The sequence below is a fragment of the Ctenopharyngodon idella genome, chromosome 17, assembly GCF_019924925.1.
Source record: "Ctenopharyngodon idella isolate HZGC_01 chromosome 17, HZGC01, whole genome shotgun sequence".
Classification (NCBI taxonomy): domain Eukaryota; kingdom Metazoa; phylum Chordata; class Actinopteri; order Cypriniformes; family Xenocyprididae; genus Ctenopharyngodon; species Ctenopharyngodon idella.
The window spans coordinates 7,191,696-7,215,652 of record NC_067236.1 but is presented as its reverse complement, the minus strand read 5'-3'; the positions used below and the strand labels follow the sequence as shown (position 1 = coordinate 7,215,652).

At 37.0% G+C, this 23,957-nt stretch overlaps 1 protein-coding gene across 1 annotated transcript; it reads right to left on the bottom strand.

The window, feature by feature from the left end:
* Window positions 1-15,940: 15,940 nt before the first annotated feature.
* On the bottom strand, window positions 15,941-20,061 carry hmx2 (H6 family homeobox 2). The gene is made up of 2 exons (XM_051867030.1): window positions 17,729-20,061; window positions 15,941-16,978 (listed from the first exon to the last, which is right to left on the bottom strand). Exons 1-2 carry the CDS (start codon window positions 17,991-17,993, stop codon window positions 16,431-16,433), a joined length of 813 nt encoding a protein of 270 aa, XP_051722990.1. The 5' UTR covers window positions 17,994-20,061; the 3' UTR covers window positions 15,941-16,430.
* Between the last annotated feature and the right edge of the window lie 3,896 nt (window positions 20,062-23,957).

Below are 23,957 nucleotides of genomic sequence, written 5' to 3'. Positions count from 1 at the left end.
CTCTGTTATAAATGTAACATTAACTCAAGTAATGTCTTCTCAGCAAGTGTCAACATATATCTGAAAGTGCTTATGGCAAGAAAAACACGTTATTGATTAGAGTTCCTGATCACCCCAATGGCCCAGTCACAACGGATCGATCATAGGCACCTTTTTTCTTCTCCGGAAACTGTGTGTGTTTGTTTGCATGTGTGCATTCATCTACACATGTGATGGTGAATGGGAGTTTAACACTTTAAGTTGCCACCACCATCTCTCAAGTATGCGCTCATCCTTGTCAGATACAACAAACGATGTGCTATAGCAGTAAAGAATGTGTAAGGTGTTTGATTTCGTGCCTGAAAAGAGAGCAAGTAAATATTTCAAGGGCAGCATGTTCCTATTATGAAGGAGGACAAGTGGAACTTCTCAGCCTCTCTGAAAGCTAACGGGTGGCGTGAGAACACTTCTTAATGACCGATGGAGAAGTGACATCCAAGACCCATGAGATCACACTGTTCCAAATAAAGGACAGGAGATGCATGTATGACTTTACAGAGTCCGATGAGATCACAGAACAAGATTCATGACCTACATGCTTGAGAAAAGACTGGATATTTAAAAAAAAAAAAAAAAATCCACAGTGAGGGCTACAATTAGCTTGTGAAATGAAATAGTTGTAATTGAACGTTCAGGAGGAGCATGTTCCTTTAATCCTGTCAGTCACAACAAAAGGGCCTTTAAACAGCTGCTTCCTGTGGCAACTTTTCTGGCAATGTTGGAATTAGAATCATAAGTGTAATTTTTAATAGAAAAGCAACGTTTATCAACTTTGAATGTTGGCTTGATTTGAAAAATTGCACATAGAAATTTATTTATATTGTTAAATGGGGTTAGTAATGTTTTTTTTATTTTTTTTTATTTAAGAAATTAATACTGTATTCAGCGCAGATGAATTAGGGTTAGTTCACCCAAAAATGAAATTTCTGTCATTATTTACTCACCTTCATGTCGTTCCAAACCTGTAAAACCTTCATTCATCTTCGCAAATCAACATATTTTTGATGAAATCCGAGGGTTTCTGAACCACACATAGGCAGCAACGTCATTGAACATTTTGTGGTCCAGAAACGTAATAAAGACATCATTAAAATAGTCCATGTGACTACAGTGGTTCAACCTTAATGTTATAAAGTGACGAGAATACTTTTTTGTGCACAAAAACAAAACAACTTTGTTCAACAATTTCTTCTCTTCCCTGTCAGTCTCCTACGCTGTCGATGTAGTGAACAGAGTGCAGAGCTTCCGTGTTTATGTCAGAATGGCGGCTCATTATTGGCCGGCTCCTGCATCAGGCGTCATCAAGGTGCTCACATGTACAGGGTCGGCCAATACTGAGCTCGCGTTCAGACGTAAACACGGACGTAAAGACGTAAGCGCTGTAGGAGACTGACAGGGAAGAGATAAAAATTGTTGAATAAAGTTATTTTTGTTTTGTTTTTGCGCACAAAAAGTATTCTCGTCGCTTCATAACATTAAGGTTGAACCACTGTAGTCACATTGACTATTTTAACAATGTCTTAACTTTCTGGACCTCAAAAGGTGCAATGACGTTGCTGCCTATGTGTGGTTCATTTCATCAAAAATATCTTAATTTATGTTCTGAAGATGAACAAAGGTCTTAGGGGTTTGGGACGACATGAGGGTGAGTAATTAATGACAAATTTCATTTTTGGGTGAACTAACCCTTTAAATTTTGCAACACAACTTTTTCAACATTGATAATAATAAAAAAAAAAAAGTATCTTAAGCACCAAATAAGTATATTAGAATGATTTCTGAAGGATCATGTGACACTGAAGACTGGAGTAATGATGCGGGAAATTCAGCTTTGACATCACAGGAATAAATTACATCTTAAAAAATATTAAAGTATAAAACAGTTTTTGATCAAATAAATGCAGCTTCAGTGAACATAAGAGACTTCTTTCAAAAACAAAAAACAAACTTTTCAATATATATGTATATGTTCTTCATCCTGTCATTCCAATTCAGCTTCCTGTGGAGTATGGCCTATTCAATTCGATTCAAATTCCAGCTTGTGAATTGAAAGAGAGCCAATTCTTCAATACTGAATTTTACCCAACCCAGTGAAAACAGAAATAGAGCATCGCAGACTGAAAGTAGATAGAAAGAAGGCAAGAGATTGACAGCCGTAATGGGGGCCCTTTCAAATGCACCATTTTAAACACACACTGGACAGTCGCCCTCGGCTGTTATGTCTTCTGTCAGAGATACAGTGTTTGAAGAGCAGTAACCCACAAGACATGCGGGAGAGAGAGAGAGAAGCTCTGTTGAGTGTTCTTTAAGCTGTCAACTGTCAAAGACAGGAAAAAAAGAGAAAACCATTGAGTTCAGCGGTTCAGACCAAGCAGAGGGATGATATATAGTCTGTATTGGTTTCAGTTTGCCATTTGATTTCTTTTTTAAAAAGTAAAAGAGATGGACAAAGTAAGGTCCGGCCAGCAATTCTTTTGTTTACCTTTGAAACAGGGCTAATTTTTTCAGGTCAAAAACTGCACACAAAAAAATCCCAGAGTCCCACAGGCTCAAGAGTTCTTATTTTTGTTGTTTTTTGTTTTGAAAACAACCCCATCATTAACTTCTTAAGCACTGACCTCCTCAAGGCTAAATACGTCCCATTCCCTGTGTGTGTGTGCGCGCTACTGTTTTTGCCCCTTGCAGAGCGGACTTCCAATAACCCAGCACCCTAATAAAGCTTGTAATGGATCTGAAGGGTTTGTTCTCTCTCTCTCTCTTTCTTGTTCATCATCTCTCTCTACAGTCTAATCTGCCCAGGGGTTCTTCGACAGCGAGCACGTAACTCAACACTCTTAGATTCACTGCATTAGTTCTGCTTAGCTAACCGTGAATGCTAATTGCAGGAAGGACAGAATTGCTACCTTTCCCTCCCTCTTTTCCCTCCCTCTCTCTATATATCCTCTCTTTTTGTTAAGACCCCTTCTATCCATTCATTCTTTAGGAGTTTGAAGGAGCAGCGTAGCGGTTTGCAGTCTTTCAGAGGGGATCACAGAAGGGAACGGGTTTGACAGTTACTGTGTCTCACAGGAATATGATTTGATATGTGAGAGATGTCACAGGCAAGCTGTAAATTCTGCCTGTAGCGATCTGTGACAGGTGATGACATCGTAAAGACTTGACCAATCACTCAGCACACTGTTGGCTCTAATCCTCCATAAAGACTTCAGATCTGTTCTCTTTTTCTTTCAGATCTCTTTCTTTGGCTGTGGATCTCCTCCTTTCTCTCTGTGTCTTCAAGCCTCATGGAGATTGATCTCATTTTGCCGGGTTAATGACTGCAGGTGAATTTGGCAATGCCCAGGATTACCCATGTTGTGCTGCAGTGTGTGAATGCTTGACAATACTGTCATATTTTACATAAATAAAAAAACAAAAAAGTCTAAGCTTAAGTGATTTTTCTAAAAATACAGTATTTTTCAAAACTTTGCAAATTACTGAATTACACTGCGTTAACAAATAAAACTGAATGTTTAAAATATAGTTTTACTTCTTTAATGTCTAAATAATTGACTCAAAATAACTGCATTTTCACATTTAATCATCTCTCCGATAAAACTAACAAACATTGTTACATTATTTAATGCTTACGATATTTCTGTAGACTGAAAAAGGTAGGAACTTTGTAAAACTTTGCTTTTTGATTTTTTTGGATACTCAAGTCACACAAACTTTATTAGATATTAGAAACTGCATTAGATAGATTAGAAAATATCAAACAAAGTGGCATCTGCATACATATGATGCTAGAGCTTTTCTCAGAACTAACATCACTTTTACTTTTGCAATTTGCTATTTTTGCTATGTGATATTTTGTTATGTAAGTTCCCCTCAAGTTCATTTTTTCCTGTGGTAGAAGAGTAACTACAAGTGTAGTTCAACACATTATGGATAAATTCCATCAACCTTTAACAACCAGAAAGTGTCCAAATACCTTTTGTCTTCATTTTTAACAAAATATCTGTTGTCAGTGCTGGGTAGATTACTTACAAATTGTAGTTGTTTACTGCTTCCAAATTACATGACAAAAAATGTAGTTAGTACTGTAATCCACTAAATTACACATTTTAGATTATATAATCAGACTTTAGATTATTGACTTGTGCCGGCTCAGCTCCAGTTTTGAGATGTAAGGTGCATGGGCCAAGTGACATTCCTGGTGGGCTGGAATTTATACATTATATTATTTTTTCCTCCATAACAGATTTTGTACCTTTTTTTTTTTTTTTTGTAGCAAAAGGTGTAGGTCTTAAAATGGACTCTACTGGTTACTTGCCCTGCCAACATTTTCACTGGCCCTGCCACAAAAAATAAATAAATACATAAAAATAAAAAAGGTTAAATAAAGACAAGTAAACAGTCAGTAATAAAATATGAACAAATGACCAAATTACTAACAATAGCACAAATAAACAGAACAAAAATACAGATGAAATAAACAGATTTCAGGTAGGTCCAACAGATTTCAGGTATGAAATACAACAGTGTAAAAATTAAATATATATTAACCCTGTTAAAGCTAAAGAATTCAGTCAGCAGATTTCAGCAGAGCTTTTTTTCCCTTTTGTTCTTTAACATTAATGACACAAGACAGCGGCAGGTATATTAAGCTACTGTCACTTGCTCGGATCTGACAAGCATCAGATTTTCTCCCGTTTACTTTCATTAAGACCTGTTCTTTTAACGGAGTTAAGACAACTCCAAAACAGCCATTTTAACATAATTGTGTGAGTATTCGTCTGTTTAAGCGCGGTAAGAAGCAAAATAGAACCCAGTTAATGGTGCGCTGTCTGAGACGCAGCTCTCTGTTTGCGCACTTTGTGTGTATGCGCACAGAAAACAGCGCACGGGTACCGAATTGACTTTCTTTCACGCCTTTTTTGCTTGAGCGGTTTAAAATCGGTCACGTTCTAATACAGCTTTTCTAAAGAACAAGCAGGTTTTTGATACCAAGCGGCCAAAAAGCATGATCTCCCTCAAAATCTGGAGCTGAATTGAACATTGCACCAATTTTGCAATCGGCCGTTATTTGGTATGGGGACAGGGGGGTGGGACAAGCTCCTGATTGGGTGGACCAGGCCCACCCTGGCACCCCATGGAGCCGGACCTGTTATCACATTGATTTGAATAGGATAATCTTGTACCATATTGATATAAAATACAAAGGGAAAGAAAATATATTCCATTCTTTGTTATCAAAAACATGAAGTGCATTAAACATTACATTACGTCAGTTTAATGAAAAGCTATTAATAAATCATAAAAATTAAAAATTAAAATAAATAATTTTAAAATAAAGAGAATCAAAATAAATTACTTACAGGTGCATCTCAATAAATTAGAATATCATGAAAAAGTTATTTTTTTTCTGTAATTTAATTCAAAAAGTAAAACTTAAATATATTCTAGATTTATTAGACATAAAGTAAAATATTTTCAGACTTTTTTGTTTTCATTTTGATGATTACAGCTTGCTGCTCATCAAAATAAAAAAATCAGTATCTCAAATTATTAGAATATTTAATTTCAAGTTCTATTAAATTACCATTCTCAGGGTATAAATACTGGGTTTAGGTCAGTAATCCAACAGCAGTCATGGGGAAGTCTGCTGACTTGACAGTTGTCCAGAAGACGATCATCAAGACCCTCTACAATGAGGGTAAGCCACAGAGGGTCAGAAAAGAGCTGGCTGTTCGCAGAGTGCTGTGCCAAAGCACATTCATGGAAAGATGACTGGAAGGAAAAAGTGTGGTAGGAAAAGATGTACAAGTGAAAGGAATGACCGCAGGTTTGAGAAGATTGTCAGGCGAAGCCGATTTAAGAACTTAGGAGAGCTTCAAAAGGAGTGGACTGAAGCTGGAGTCAGTGCATCAAGAGCCACCGCACACAGACGTCTTCAGGAAATGGGCTACAACTGTCACATTCCACGTACCAAGCCACTTCTGAACCAAAGACAACGTCAGAAGCGTCTTACCTGGGCTAAGGAGAAAAAGAACTAGAATGTTGCTCAGTGGTCCAAAGTCCTCTTTTCAGATGAAAGTAAATTTTGCATTTCATTTGGAAATCAAGGTCCCAGAGTCTGGAGGAAGAGTGGAGAGGCACAGAAACCATGTTGCTTGAAGTCCATTGTGAAGTTTCCACAGTCAGTGATGATTTGGGCTGCCATGTCATCTGCTGGTGTTGGTCCACTGTGTTTTCTGAAGTCCACAGTCAACGCAGCCATCAACCAGGAAATTTTAGAGCACTTCATGCTTCCTTCTGCTGACAAGCTTTATGGAGATTCTTATTTCATTTTCCAGCAGGATTTGGCACCTACCCACACTGCCAAAGGTACCAAAAGCTGGTTCAATGACCATGGTGTTACTGTGCTTGATTGGCCAGCAAACTTGCCTGACCTGAACCCCATAGAGAATCTATGGGATATTGTCAAGAGGAAGATGAGAGACACCAGACCCAACAATGCAGATGACCTGAAGGCCGCTATCAAAGCAACCTGGGCTTCCATTACACCTGAGCAGTGCCACAGGCTGATTGCCTCCATGCCACGCCGCATTGATGCAGTAATTCATGCAAAAGGAGGCCCAACTAAGTATTGAGTGCATAGAAATGAACATACTTTTCAGAAGCCTGACATTTCTGTTTAAAATATCCTTTTTTTTTAGTGATCTTATGAAGTATTCTAATTTATTGAGATTTATTAATTTATTGGGTTTTTGTTAACTGTGAGCCAAAATCATCACAATTAAAAGAACCAAAGACTTAAAGTACTTCAGTCTGTGTGCACTGAATTTATGTAATACACGAGTTCCACAATTTGAGTTGAATTACTGAAATAAATGAACTTTTCCACGACATTCTAATTTATTGAGATGCACCTGTACCTGCATGTCATGTGACCATTAACTGATATCGGAGAACTATGAGCTTAATTTTATTATTAATTATTATTATTGTCTTAATTTTATTCGACCAAAGTAACTGTAGTTTGATTACGAGTATTTTAAAATGTAATATAATCCAATTACAAGTACTTTTTGTAATCTTATTATGTAATCCAGATTACATATAATTAGGTACTACCCCGCATTTTCTGTTGTTGTCAATTTAAAGGGATAGTTCCTACTATGGTAGTTAATGGGGGGCGAGATCTGCTTGGTTACAAACATTCTTCCAAATATCTTCCTTTGTGTTCAGCAGAACAAAGGAATTTTGGGTGAACTATCCCTTTAAAAGTTGACAGTCTTTTTTTCTTCTTTTTTTTTTTTTTTTTTTTTTTTTTGCTAATTGTTTTGCTTAAACATGTTGCTATATTTCTTTAGAAATAAATGCTACTTGCTTCGATATTTTGTTGTATAATACAATGGCATTCTGCAACTGAAGTATCCAAATATTTTTGTATATTAGTGAAAGGGCTTTACTATATCATTTCATTCAAAAAGAGACTTTAACAAATTGCGAGCAATACATCTAGGTGAGGCCTGTTACATATGTCCTTCACCACCATGTGTTTTATTCTGCCAGAATTCAGCCACCCGTTGCATGTAATTTTTGGAGGACAAAGACTGAGACAGAAAGAAAGAGGGGTTTAGTCAGAGGGTGGAAGTGAAATAAACACTAGTTCTGATACTGATACTAATCTTAGGTGAAGGTCAAAGATCTTTATTCACTCTGAGATGGCAACTCCTCCTCAGTGTCTGTCTCTGTTCCTTTAAGCCATGAGTCAGAGGTCATAACCCTGATCACAGCCTGTGACCTCAGCCAATGAGAGGCCAGAAGCCTACAGGCTCGTCCTGAGCTTTATGTGCTTTTTGTAGTTCTCAAAACCCGGTGGTGTGTGAAGAATATCGGTCCACAAGTTGATTAGATGATTTAATAATAAAAATAATCAAAAAATACTGTAAATAATTATAATTGACAAAACCAACATTGAATTAAGTGTTTGGTATTCATTTTGCTTCTTTAGTCTAGTTCAGGGGTTTTCAAAAGACCCTGAAATATAATGATTGGCTCCCTTCTTGAAATATAAAGCCAGATATGTATTTTAAGACTCAATTATACTGTGTAAGAAAAATACAAAGTGAAATATTATGAAGATAACATATTTAAAAATCACTGGCATTTACTTTATCATTGTGCTAAAGCAAATTCAGGATGGTTAGCAGTCTCAGTTTTGCTGTAGAAATGGTCTAAAATCTAAAAGAGGACCACTTGTCTTAACTAAGATCTAAGAACCAGTTTCTCTATTATCTTTACCTGTTGCTTTGAAATTCCACAAGAATAAAGCCACCTCTACTTCTGTGTCATCATGATGTCATTGTTTCCTTTTTTATTGGTTGGCTGGCCTTAAATCTGCTCCATTCCCTCTGGCTTGGTTCCTATCACATGACTGTGGCTTCTCTCTCTCTCTCTCCCCCCCCCCCAGCAGGCAGAGTGGAGCTTTATTGTAATGAGAGGATTCCGTTACAGAGGTGAGGATCATCCTCTCCTTCTGTGCTTCCCACAGGTCTGTACCTTTGATCTGTGACCTTTGACCTTTCAGGTTAAGCCATGCTCTGCTAATATGATTCTAATATGATAACAGTCTCCTTAACGAGGACTAAGGGTAAGTGGTGACTTCGGCCACTTGGTTTAGTGTGGACCAACATGTGTGTGTGTGCGCGTGTAACTTTTGTACTGTGTGTATCTTCTTTTAGCTCTCAGAGAACCCTCAAACTTTCTTTGAAGTAAGAAATACAAGCTAGTTTTTTCCTAAACAATCCTACTTTGTGGAGAAAAAGGATTGGATGGATAATCTACGCTAGTGTGAATTCAACCCGTGTAGCATTTCTGTACTGTTCTTTACCAGGCGGTTAGTCAGGCTGAATTAAACCGCGAGAGAAAGAGAGAGAACAAGCAAATTTGTGTGATAGAAAAAAAATACACATTTATTCATTATGACCACACACACCAAAAACTGCACTTAACCAACCACAGATTATCAATTAAAGCAATCAGCATGTCTTTTACTTCAAACGGGTGCTTTCAAAGTCAAGCGCTAATGCCTCAAATTGCCATTTTCCCATTCTGTCAAATTAAATGTACTGAAATGTTGGGTGGTTTTCCCTTTATAGCATATATCTAAAATGTCACATTTGTTAACCTGTAATGTTTGTTATGCTTTTAAAAGGCACTTAGTGACTCTCTCACTCAGTGAAACAGAACAAGCCACAGTAAATGTGTTAAATGATTACGGAGACGTAGAAAGACGGTAGTATAACAAGGCTGTTGACTGCATTTTTTTTTCCTTGTCAAAGACAAAACACATACACACTTTTCTAAAAGGTGCTTTGAACTAATGCGAAACAAAAGCACGCACGCACACACTTCTTGTGTAGCAGAAGCTTCTGTTGGTTAGCCAGAGAGCTTCTTTGCCCCTAGTGCAGTGCTAATTACTCAGTAATGTAACGACACTTCTTTTGAAGAGCTGTTTTCTCTAGCACCAAATCTCCTTAAAAGCCTCCCCAGGGCTCTGTGGGGCCACGGAGAACCACAGCCATGCTGGAAGAAGGGCTCAGGTTACTCTTTACACCCAGAATGATGCATCATCTGCGGGACGAAGAGGCACCAGAGTCTCCTTCCACTAACATGGAGCTTCAGGACACACATATACACTCTGATGATGCTGTTAGCTCAGAGACGACATGAAACATGAAACAGGAGACCCAACTAATGGTTACAAATATGTTCCCTGTGAGAAAAAGATCTCTAGTGGGCCTCCCTAGTACATACACACTAACACACACACACACACAAGTCTGAGTTGTTATCCAGACGTGGCGCTTTATGCAGAGATCTCTCAAAAACCGAGTTGCTTGTTTACTAAAAACAACCTCAGTCAAGTGCTCTCCAGGGCATTTGCAACATAAACCTCATCTTTTTTTTTTTGTTAAAGTTAAACACTACCTATGCAATACATGGCTAACATACCGGTTCAGTTATTTTTAACAAAGTAGTCAATAAATAAATAAATAAAAAGGCATGTAAATACATAATTACATCAAGACTAGATTGCAATCAGGTTTCGGTCACCTCATCATTCAAGCTGCCTCTATAAAGCACAGGTGCATTTCACATTTACCTGACTCGCCTCACACCTGAATGACCCCTGCCTCCTGGTGTCTATAAATCTCTCTAATCAGGCTTTTCCTTCCACCTACACTGATTACCTTACAGGTGAGAATGAGTGAGCGGGTTTTACTTGGGGGTTTCCCAAATCCCACATATAATCTGTAAGATTTGACCATATTATTATATATATATAATATGGGACAATGACATGACGTGCATATTTTTGTGTCCAAGTACATTATTTCCTTTTAAAATAATCTGATAAATTCATGACGTATCACTTTAATCTATAATATCTATTTAGTTTGAATTCATTTTAGTGCATTTAAATAATACATATTATTTTATGTTTTGCTATCTTAAAGGGATAGTTCACTCAAAAAATTAAAATTATCCCATGATTTACTCACCCTCAAGCCATCCTAGGTGTATATGACTATCTTCTTTCAGACAAACACAATCGGAAATATTTAAAAATATCCGTAGTCCCCCAAGGTTTATAATGGTTGTGAATGGGGGGCTGTGTTTTGAAGCCAAAAATCATGCATCCATCCATTTAAAAAAAAAAAAAAGTAATCCATACGACTCCAGGGGGTTAATAAAGGCCTTCTGAAGCGAAGCAATGCGTTTTTGTAATAAAAATATTCATATTTAAAATTTTATAAACTCAAATAACTAGCTTCCGGCGGATGACCGTACGCGGAATGCACAAGTCGATTTGCGGCGGAAGAGTATCCTTTGACCTGACGCACAACAATGACAAACGCGGAGGCGCAGAGAAGAGATCAAAACAAATTACTGGTCACGAATTATAAGTCAATAATGATCATTTTTAAACAGAAATGTCGGAGGATTTCGATATAAGAGAAGAAATTTGTTGCACAGCCCTATTTGTTTGAACCGCGAGAGGCATCTAAGCTAACAATTCTCCTACATTCTGCGTCATACATCGCGTCAGAGGATTACTCATTTGGCGCAAGTCGACTTGCACATTCTGCGTACGTTCGTCCACAGGAAGCTAGTTATTTGAATTTATAAAGTTTTAAAAATGGGTATTTTTCTTACAAAAACACATCGCTTTGCTTCAGAAGGCCTTTATTAACCCCCTGGAGTCGTATGGATTACTTTTTTTATGGATGGATGCATTATTTTTTACTTCAAAACGCAGCCCCCCATTCACAACCATTATAAACCTTGGAGGACTAAGGATATTTTTAAATATATCTCTGATTGTGTTTGTCTGAAAGAAGATAGTCATATACACCTAGGATGGCTTGAGGGTGAGTAAATCATGGGATAATTTTAATTTTTGGATGAACTATCCCTTTAAACCCCCAAAATATCAGGTGGTGCAACTGTCCAAACAAATGAACAGACTAAAAAAAACTATTTAAAATGGCGTCTTAATAATAAAAAAAAACTATGGTATCATTTCAGTTTTGAAACCTTTTATAAATATCAGTAGTTTTAACACTGTTGAGATAACTGAAAAACTCTTCTCCAGCAATTTGGAAATTCTCAAATGTCAGGGTGGCACAACTGCAAACATGGCTCTTTTATTATGAATTGGCAAGGTAATAACAGTAAACATGATGCATCATCCAGAGGAACCCAATTGAAAAGGTTTGAGATGTCTCTCAAATACTGGTAAAAACTGCTAATTTCAAGTATGGGTAGGTTGGTACACTTTTCTGTGTGGTACAACTACAGTATACATACAACTATTTGGTTGTACCGCCTGACATAAGTCAAAAATGAATTTAAACACTTTAAAATGTTATTTAACAACTGATACTTGTTTTAACACATTGTTCATGACTCAAAAATATTACATCAATTTTGAAAAGATTTTTAAAAACACCTTTTTTAAGCTTTAGTTTTCAATGACCAATATATACAGTACATATATATACACTTCTAGGAAAGGTTTTATAAAGGTTTATATAAAATCACTCTCAAGTGAGTAAGTGAATGCATGATCAGCTTTTACTATCCCACATGAATCTGTGAATGAGCTTTGTGGGTGAGAGAAAGAAAACAAAAAAAATCAACAGAGCAGAGGGATGGCAGACGTACGGGCTCTACATGCAGTTGTTAGAGTTATTTAAGCGAAGTGATTGGGCACCACTGATTGTGTGTGTGTATAAGTGTGATAGTGTGTGTCTGCGTGTGTTATTGGCCTGTTTTGCTTAAAAGGGGTGAGTGGGCTTCAGTGAATGGACATGTTCATTTATCCAAACCACAAAAGGGTCTTATGTTAACACCAGCAGCAATGACCTTCAGTTTCCCTCTTTCACAGCATTCAGTTACAAGCACAGTCCCACATACACAAAATTTGCATCTACCATAAAAAAAAAAAAAAAAATGAATGTTTTCATTTAAAAAAAAAAACAACATGCTATACTAACTAGTCTGTTCTGCTTGTTCTATGTCAAAGTAACAGCCATCTATTTGGTTCTTGACAATTGGCTCACCAGATCATTTAAGACAGACGGCAGCAGCGCACACGATGGCCCGGTCTTCAACCCCGCTGCTCTGCAAACTTCATTTTCCAATTTACGGGAACACACAATGGCAGGAAACCTCCCCCTTCCAGCCTTCCTCTCGCTCCCAACCCTCTGAGAACCATGGGCAACTATTCCTGAAGAAGCAAGATGCCATGTTGAATTAAGACGTATCTGCATCAGAGACGTTCGGGCCCGCCTCATTACAACTAATTATGAACCAATTAGAAACATCATTTAACTAAACGAGCAAATAATGTTCAGGATATTGAGGGAGGCTGGCTGTGCCTCTGTGGACTGCAGCAAAAGCCATTACTAAAATTGTACCTCTTAAATAGAATAATGACCCCCTCCCTCCTTTTCCAGTATGAAAAAATGGGTCTGAAAGAAAGAGACAAAGAGTAAGATAGTGCAGATGAGATAGAGGAGAGAAGAGAGAGGCTTACACAACTGTTGTAGTGACTGCATCAATGATATTTCATGTGAGAAAGGAAACACTTTTGCTGCATTTATTTCTTTTTTCAGTGGTATTAATGTGTCTGATGTTTTACAACAATGCAACTCTGTGTTTAGGGAGAAAAGGTTTTTTTTTTTTTTTTTAACCTTATTCTGTACAAAATATGATTGTATTATTTTCTAGTTTTTATTTTGGTTATTTCTCTGTGTATTTTTTAAACTCCAAAAGTAGCTCCAAAAAAAAAAAAAAAATCAATGTATTAATGTTTTAAAAAATATCATTTTATTTTTTGTAAAAATTATAATTTATCAAAATAATAATTCCTGCAACTTTTTTTTTTTTTAATAAATTTCAGTATAAATAACGAGAGCAATTGTAGTGCATCTCTAAAAACGACTAATCAAGCGCTTTCTCGCATCCGCACAATCAATGTGAACTAATGGATAAATGTGATCAGCTTTCATCTCTGAGAGAAAAGTTCAGCCGACTAAGATACTTTTATACCATGATTATTGATTTTGCTCAATATAATGGACTTTCATTCTACTTCCCAATGAAAGAAGTGATCAGCCTCACTGGATTGAAGACATTAGGAAAGCTGAGTAGTTTTCATCACCACTTGGGAAGAAATGATAACTTTTATTTTGTGGTAAATATATATTTATATCTATCTATATATGTATATGTGTATATATATATATATATATATATATATATATATATATATATTGTTGTGAATGGTGCTCATTCTAAAACACTGCTTCAATGAAATGTTAAAACTCTGTCATATAACTGAAAGTTATCTCAGAGTGCATCTGGAAATTACTAAGTGGCTTTATATTTAGTTATTGTCTGGGGGGATCCAAACATAATTTCCCTTCGGCTCCTCCATTAAGATTTGATATAAACCAGAATCAGTTCAGACTCAAGCTCCTAATTTCAGCCATTAGTCTGGAGGTACAGCCGCTCATGTGGGGAACATAAGTGATACAGAGGCCAATCAGAAACCTGGTTATGTTTTTCTTAAATTCATTTAGAGAAAAGCAGCTTCTGTTAGATGCTGTTTGTAGTGAGTGACAATTATGGCAAATGTCCATCCAAACCTGCAGCACTCCTTCATTATTGAGCGGTTAGACGTTCAGCTGCTGTTTCAACAAAACAGACACATCCATGGTATGAAAACAGATCATTAGCTAATATATGGACACAGACATCAGTATTTTCAAAACACCTTTTATACGTCTTTTGTCTAAGTTGGCACAGAGACATGAATGCATTGGAGCAATGTTGAAGGTTTTTTTTTTTTTTTTTTTTTTGAGATTTATCACTGCTTTTAAATTAATAGACCAATGTCAGTTCTGATATTAGAGGAATGAAAAAACATTTCTCTCTAGCTCTCTCTCTCTCAGTATTTCTATTGCTCTCTCGTTCTCTTTCTCTCTCCCCACTTTATATATAGTGCCCATTACCTTCCTCATAAATTACATCCCAAACTGAATTACTCCTGCTTTTCGCTGTGCCAGGCAAGTTTGATGAATCCTGAGGCACAACACATCATCTCAACAAATCTGCTCCACACTGTCTTCCACCTCTTCAAACCACTTCAAATCATTTTCATTGCTGTGCTATTAAAATTTGTAATTCACACCTGCCATTTCACCTACAGATGGGTGTGTGAAGCAGTAAATGGAAGTGTACGTGCTTTTACTCAGAGAAAACACCGAAAACCCACAGGATAAAATTTACACGGAAGCCACATAAGTTTATGCTTGCATGTATGTCATGTGCAGCCTGACCTCTGGTCTGAGCTGTCAATCAAACAGACAGCAACAACAGTATTACTAGCATGCTAGGAGCTGCTCTTCCTCCTGCCTTTAGGGAAGTCACTGATGTTTCAGGTTTTTTTTTTTTTTTTTTAGGCATTTGACATTTTAGGGCAAAGAAAAAAATATATAATAAATATTAAAATAATAATATAATAAATATAAAAAGAGCAACATTTTTTTCTCTGACCATATCCGCCAACTATGAGGAATGAATGAAGGTATTTATTAATATGTTCCAATTAAAATGTATCTAGAATTTTATTTAAAATGTATTGGTTAATATTTATCTACATTCGTGCGAATTCTCTAGATATCTTTAAAAATTTGCGTTGTTTAATGTGCAGTTGGTCAGAAATAACATATTTCGAGATGGCGTTCAAACTGTTGTCATCATGTCGGAAAAAGTACTTGTGTGTGTTGATAATGAACTTTCTCCGTGGCCGGTATAGAGAACATGGAATCAGTACAACATGACACCACTACACCCTTTGTAATTTGACAGCGGGTGAGTCTTATCAGATTGCACCGCGAGCACTGTCATTCTTGACTGCGGCTTCTCTGAGGCCCCGCTGCGCTTTTGACGTTCCGCTTGTCTCCGAGAATGTTTGAATGCGTGTTCGTGTGACAAGCAACGTGTAATTATCCCTAATTGCGAAAGCATCAACTGGGGACACTACACGACCCAGTGTCACTGTAACACAAATGTTTGTTTTGAGCTGATAAGCACACGAAAAAGAGAGCACTGTCACTCTATAGCCTATATGTATATGTGTGTGTGTGTGTATGTATGTATATATATATATATATATATATATATATATATATATATATATATAGGCCTATACACACGCACACACTTAACCACTAAAAATTCATTCACTAGAATTTATGTAAACCTTTTACAATTCAAAATATTAGGAAAATGTGGTTGTTTTAAAGCAAAGGCATCATATCAAAATGTGGCATTGTCATTTGTTAAGCTGGTAATTCATTGTGTATTTTATAGACATCAATTTAAAATAAATATTAAATACAATATAATAAAACATTATTATTATTATCGTCATCATCATTATTATTGTTGTTGTTGTTAATGAGTGTTCTTTCCTAATCTCAGATGTTTTCATTTTAGAGACAGGAATCGAATGATTACACTTTTATTTAGTTTTCACTCCTCGTAATGTGTAAAACTGGTTAAACTGGGGACAGAAATGTAAATAAAAGTACAAAATAATTATTATACACATGGTGTATTTTATAGGACATGTACAGAACCGTGTTGCTTTTGTGTTTTACACATAGACTCGTTTAATTGCTGCATAATAAGAAATATATTTTTTCACCAAATAAAGAGGTATAAATAGACATGAATTTTGTCAAACATACTTAAATGTGTATTTGTACGTTTTAGTGTGTAATAGTCATCCTTTAGCAAAGAATTTTCGTTGTGCGCAAAAGTTAATATTCAATCTTATTGTAAAGATTGTATAATGGTAAAGCTGGTAAATTACTTCCAGGGTAATACAGTGGGGTTGGAAAAGCGATGGACCTCGGAACCGGCACTCGGAGCAACGAATTTTCTCTGAAAACGAGGGGCATCCCAACCAAAGTCTGCGCCGATGCGTGCGCCATGTTCGCAGCTTCCAGTTCCGCAGAGAGCTGCCGTTTCCATTTGTTCCGCCGGTTCTGAAACCACGTTTTCACTTGTGTCTCCGTTAACTGCAGGCTGGAGGCGAGACAGGCTCTCTCGGAGCTGCTCAAATAGCGTTTCATGTCGAATGTGGATTCGAGCTGATAAACCTGACTCCGAGAGAAAACGGTGCGCGTCTTCTTCTTGGCGGAACTGCTCTGTTTGTCCGGACCGTCACGTTGTCTCTCTTCAGAAACGGGAGACATTTGGCTACACGCTCGCTCCTGCTCCTCTTTGTAATCCGGTAGTATGGATGGTGTCAAATGCGGCCGGCGGTCGATCCCATCCTGCACAGGTAGAAGTCCCTTTGTGGCACCTGCAACAAATGCAACACAAAACTGGTCTTATCAAATTGTGCTTGAAGAATAACATCCATTGAGATCTACTGATAATTATATAAAGTTTTCGTGCTTCAGTGGAAACAATATGCATAACTATCGTGACTACATTAGTGAATTCAGTAAATGGTTGCAAACACGTTTATTTTTAATGTGGCACTTTGAATATTCGTCCATCATCAAATTCACTCAGTGTTTTTTTTTTTTTTTTTTTTTTTTTTTTCTGTTAGGCTAAACATCGCCATTACTCGATACTTTACACAAGAGTTCATTAAATTTGAACTCTGACTGTTTGATCGACTGTTGAAAGGTTACAAGTGCCCTGTTAAATAAACAATACAATATGACTAGCACTGGTGCACGATATTAATTAAATCGTGTTACATTTAACGCTCAATTGACAAAATGCAGCATTGCCTCTGAAAGCCGGGATAATCAATTAGCAGACTCGATTAAATTCGGTTAATTATTTGACCTTTCCCCTGTTCACCGAGGCGCGATAATATGTCGGATAAAAACACGACTGGAGTTTTATTCAGTGTTGGCAATGGGGACAACATTACAAGACAGTCACCATGGTGACAAAAACAATTCGTGTTTTATACTTAATGATTGTGAAGTGAGACGTTTAATAAAAGTGACTTTCTTACTAAATATCATGTCATCACAAATATATTTATTTTGACCATGGTGGTAACGACTGTCTATGACAATAAAATGTCACTTACCGAGGCAGGAGAAGTTCAGAGGCTGGTGCGGGTTGCAGGACTCTGGTACACCGGACTCAGAGCAGTAGCAGTCGCCCGAGTCCTCTCCGGCGCTGCAGTCGTCCTCTGACGACACGGACAACGTCCGCTTCCTCGGCTGGGATTTGGGACTGTCCTTTCCTGCTGACCGGACTCCCTCGTTGGAGGTACCGAGAATGGACTGGATCGTGAAGCTTGAAATGGGGGCAGGCGAGCACTTGCTTCCGCTGTCCTCCGAGTTATTCATTCTCGCCTCATAACAGTTCAAAAATGTGCTAAAATGATAAAATGTCAACGCACCAATAAGTTCCGCTACACATAGAGAGTGTTTTTCTTCAAATTTGAAAATGGTTCGTTAGAGCTGATGGGACGTTAAAAAAAACTTGTTTTTCGTGGGCTCAAAAGTGTTCGAATGCATTCCTCTCCACTTCCACGCGCTCTGGTCTCAAGGCGGGTGGAACGTGCCCTCATTTGCATGTAGGTAAGACCGGCGCTGGCCAATCACGCGCTCAAAGCGCGCCCGGAAATTTCAAATTTTATAATAGTTGAGTTCCTCGATGGAGATTAACTTGCTGCAAAACATTAGGCTACACTGCAAAAAGAAAAAATTTTAAAGGGGAAAAGAATGTAAAATGTCCAGACCTGTTATTTGGCTAACCGTAAGTTACCTTTCCGTACATGGTAAACAGTATGTTTTATAGACAATTTTACTGTAAAATATTATAAACAATATATGTAAAAAGTGTGAATTACTTTTTAATTTACGCATTTATATTCTATTTAACAAGGCAATAAATTTACTCTAGATTTTGTTAATTTTGTAAAAAGAAAAAAAAGTACCTTATTTAGTTAATGGGGAAAGGGGCATTCTCAGAATTCCCTTGACAAATCATCGCATTTGTTTAGTTACTTTTTTAAAGAACCAGTTACTTTTTATGCCTGTTATTAGTCATGAACATTAAAGTGGTTTATTTGGCATTTTAGGTTATTTAGTTTCATCATATGGCCTTATCAGTACTTTTTGCAGTAACAAACATATTTAACATCAAGGGCTCAAATAGGTTGTTATATTAATATTATTGTTAACAATATATGCCATTTATCTGATATAAATTTACCCCAAAATGCTTTACAATGTAACCGTCTAGCTGTATGGTCAACATTATTTTGTCTTTTTTCCTCCACAACTTAACAACTTGACGGACGTTTGCCTGCAGAATATCACTGTAACGAGAAATCACAACCAAGATTTTAATAGCTTTCTGTGAACTACGTGATGGATAATTATTCATTGTCATGTACGTGCCTCTGGTTTTCCACTTTGATAAATTGTGATTATTATTGCTTGTAATTTCAGTAATTTCCTGTTCCCTTATATCGACATAATATTTTTCTGTTTACAGGATAACGAGCTTAATTTTATATTCATTTATTGATGTTCAGATTTTGACTTGTATTGGAAGCCCATGAAACAGGCCTATGTTTTCTAGGCCTATAATTAAAAATGTAACAATTCCATAACTTTTTGTCTGGTTCAAAAGACGTTTAAGATGATCACAACAGTTGTCCATGCAATTCAGAGATCCAGAAGCACTTTTTAAACCGATTTTACTGTAGACTGATCATCACACAAACGTACAAGCATGCTGCTGATCCACAGAGGTGCTCTTTGTTCATGAGTTCTAGGCATCTCAAGTACACGCCTAGTTCTCAAGTTCATGTGCACATCAATAACCAACAATAAACCAGCCTCATAATCACAAGCCATCTGAATACATGGTTTAGTTCAAAATCATATATCTTATTAAACAGTCGTTTTAAATTCCACTAGTCGTGTGCTATAAATGGCAAATTGGTCAAATAATCCAACACACAGTCTAGGAACTAATAATGGATCCTATCTCATTTTTCTTGAAAATAATAAACTCATTCCACGTCCATTATCTCCGTTTAAGAATTAATTTGATCATTATGGTGGGCTAATCTACTGCCTCTGCGGGCCGGCTAGAGCGGGCAGGACCCTGTTTAATTGATTGACTAATTGATTGGGGGGGGGAGTTGTGCGCTCGCCCCACCCCTGACTCGTGTCTCGAGGGCAGCTGTGGCTCTGCCACATTAGCTCTCGTTAGCGTTTTCTAAAGGCTAGCGACACTTAACAAATGCTCTGGCTTTGTCGTGGTGACAGCGCGCGGACACCTAATGGAGCTGAGGGAGCCAGGGTTGAGCGATCCGGACTACAAATTTCAAAGGTCGGGAGTAATGCCCTGCACACATGGGTCTCCCAACCACAGACTAACTGGGCCATATCAGTAAATAAATAAATTATATATATATAAACATATATATATATATATATATATATATATATATATATATACATACATATATAGAGTATATGTACTCAACAAGAAATATAGGCCCATATATAGCCTGTATATTTTCTTGATCTGAAGTCTAATAACCTACAATCACGAACTTTTTACAGTGAACCTGTGCCTAAAAAAAACATATGAATGGGTCTAGTTTGTTTAGTTTAGTAAGGCTCTGAAAGTACGACACGTGCACTATATATGTACGCGATGATGGAAACGATGTGGTTGAACTGTCACAATCTGCAACTCTGTTTGGAACGGTTGTTAAAGAGACCTATTGTGAGGGGCCATATGCCCACATATAGCCATTTAGTGCGTAAAATATGAGGGTCTAGTTCACAGCGGCTCAACGATTTATGGCGCATTCACATAAGGCGTGAAATCCGCAATGATCGTTAAAGAGCCGGTTTTATACGCTGCGCCTGTCAGCCGAGGCTGGATGGCTTAAAGGCCGTTTAGACATATTAAACAAAAACAATACAGCAGAAATGTAGACCCCATCACAGTATTATATTATACGTGTTTGTTGAGAAGGGAGTGGTAGGCTAGTATCAAAAATTTTGTTGAAAGCTGCCTAAATAGTTACGAACAAGAGCATTTGTGTGTATGCTGTTAAGACGTGCGTTATAGGCCTATACAAAAAAAAAAAATCCGAAAAGTTGTGTTTCTATTATGACAGCAAACTGAACAGTCAATAGTGCTATCTATACAGGTTTACCGTGATGAACACCCAGCGATTATGGGACAATCTGTCACGCGTTCACAAAGCTAAAGATCTTTCAAATCCGGCAGAACAGGCGTTTTTGCACGTGCTGTCAGTGCATGCGGCAGACAGTAATGACCGAACATACACATCGAGCTCTGGCAAAAATGCTTTCCGCTAGAAAGACGGATGAAGTCATGGGCGCCTTTGATCTGCAAATCAAGCTTCGATAAATATTAAACAAAGGGCCCTTTACACGTGTGTATTATGATATATGGCATGTCCAACTTTAAGATAAGGAAATTACCAGAGAAAATGATATCAATAAATTTTCTAAGTATAAACGCTGATTATGTTTCGATTTTCATTCAAGATTCTGAGGCTGGTCTTTTATTTTTTCTCAAATGGTTTTGCAGAGAGAGAGAGAGAGAGAGAGAGAGCAGGCGGGAATCTCAAGCCCTGGAGGTGTACAATTTATGTAATCTACGGCTGGGAAATGAATTGGGTAATTTATTGGAAAACAGAAAGTCAAGAAGATTGGATCAGTATAGTTCAACCAAGGGCTTCTATTCATCAAGATCCAATTAACAACCTAACCATTGAGTCTTAATGGGTTTCCAATCTACTGCTCTGATATACTCATCAATCCCTGAGGGAGAAATTAAGCGAATCGACCGCCCCTCGGCGTTGTGGTGTCATTCCTCTCCGCAACTATATGTCAAATTAAAAACACAATTAAAATTTAAACTGTTTCAATCAGAGGCTGCCCCGCAACCTATGTTTCACTTAATAGAACTTTGATGAAAATCTGATGCTCGCTTTCAATCACAAAAGCAAATGGGAAAGGTGGGGCAAAAAAAGAAGATATCCTTTTCCCTGAATAACACCAAAACATTTCGAGAAAGTAATAAGCAAAGATAGGCCCGCTCCCTCTCTAGCCTTATTACACGGGATTGAGTTCACGTTCTCGCCGTCTATTGTGGGTAGATGTACTTTGCAGAGCGCTGAAAAACATTTTTCCCTATGCGAAAGATAATTTAATAGGGCAGATGATAGTCCATTTTGTCAGTCTCCTCCTATGACGCAGGGAGCTATCCTTTTCGCTCGAAAATGTGAGGTCGGCTATAACTAAACGTATTGTGCTTTATCGAAATTGTTAAATCACCGCTCCGTCAGTTTGAATAGCCCGAGCTTTGATGAGCTAAAAAACCCCGCCAAACTCACAAAGAAAAACACTGTTGTGCAAATAGGAATAATCACACAGACAGAAAGATATGGCTTATCAACACAAATGGAGAGAGGGTTGTTTAAATACCGATTATATATGCACTATTTGTCCAAACTCTTCTGTGTTCTTCTAACTTTGTCTTCTATGTTAATGCGCAGAGAACATTTTATCTGTTTATCCCCGCCTACCTTCTTTGCATAAAGACATGGTCAGATGGAAATTATCGAGTGATAGCTATATATTTTTTTCAGTTTATGACAGTGGATCAAGGTCATCAGTAAGCCAACAGGGAAAAAAAAAAAGAACTGTTAACAATGCCCTTGATTTGAAACAATATTTTACAGACGTTATCCGATCAATACTCGACAGGCAATAATGCCTCTGCGATCTATTAATTCACCGTAATGGGCTCGTGCTGAGCTTGCATTATATTATACGTCAATATAGGAGTTATGATTATTAGGCGGCGGTATTTGAATGTGCTCTTGGCTGAGTGCTCAGACCCAACGCAGTTGATTTCGACTTTATAGAGGAAGAGTGCAATAGGAGGACCAATGCTTGTCGATGAGCCTGACTGACCCATATTAGCCTAAATTTCTTTCGATGGTTCCTGTTTATTCTAATTTTTATGCCTTTAGTTTTGGTAACGGCAGGCCATATTCAAATTTTTCTTTACATATAGTCTATCTGAAAATAATTATAAGCCTTGAATCTGAAGCCTTTAATTTAATAGTTTAAGGTAGGCCTATCAAAGTAATTTATGACTGACCGTTTTAAAGGGGAGTTTATTATTATTATTATTATTATTATTAATAATAATACAACTTAACGCTTTAATTTCCCCTCGGGGACCAATAATAGAAGTTTAAGTCTAATACTACTACTAATAATAATGATGATAAAATAATTATTATTATTGTTATTATTATTAATATTATTTTGTCGTCTAACCTCTTCCACTGAACTCAAAAATAAACTAACAGGTTAAGGTTTGTACAGCTAAATGGGCCTTTTTTCTTTCTTTCTTTCTTTTTTTTTTTTTTTTTTTTGCATGTAAGCATTTTAAAGCACCAGCAATAAACTCATTACGTTTTTCATACAACTAAATACAATGCATAGGAGTTCAGTTTTTACAGTATCTCTCTCTCTCTCTCTCTCTCTCACACACACACACACACACACACACACACACACACACAAAGAGCGGCGAAACTCTTAATGCAATTCCGCCAGCTCTCACCGATAATTATACTGTCTTATTGACAACGCGATTTTGCAAAACATCGCTTGTAGAGTTCGCCAGATTTAAAGGTGCACCTGCTTGTAATTGAGATGGTAATGGGTATTTCAGCTTGTTGAAGCGTAAGTGAAACAATTCCGGTTTTGCTGCAAGCTTGGTTTACCTCGTGGTTTTTTATATTTCATAAAATATGCTGTTAACTCAATAAACAATAATAGAGAAGTGTTTTTTTATTATTACATTATTTCCTTTAATTTTTAGCATGGCGCACTGGCAAAATAAATTAATAATTCATAAATAAACTAATTAGCCCACGTATTGATTTAATTAATAAATTATTTACATATTAATTTTTACATCCCTTTAAGAATATTTCGTTGTTTTAAAATGTATAGAATTACTTCCATATAATTTTGAAACTGTTATACAGTGAGCCTCCTCAGACTGTAATGGGGTTGTGCGATCTTATGTCAGTTTTGACTCCCATGTTCATTTCTTTACATATATAGCCTATATATTATTTACTGAAAATCATGTTTTTATTTGTACTCGCTAGTGTATTGGTAAAGCAGCATGTCCATATTTATATAGGCTATAAACATTACTAAATTGTGAAACAAAAAAACACCTGTTTTCGCTTCAACACAGCAGTCGTGCCACAACGTCAA

What these genes read in the sequence shown, in the direction of transcription:
- hmx2 (XM_051867030.1), bottom strand. Translation starts at nt 17,993, where the DNA reads ATGAATAACTCGGAGGACAGCGGAAGCAAGTGCTCGCCTGCCCCCATT. An exon ending in TCTGAACTTCTCCTGCCTCG is followed by an intron (nt 16,979 to 17,728) that starts GTAAGTGACATT and finishes CATTTGTTGCAG; the next exon opens with GTGCCACAAAGGGACTTCTA.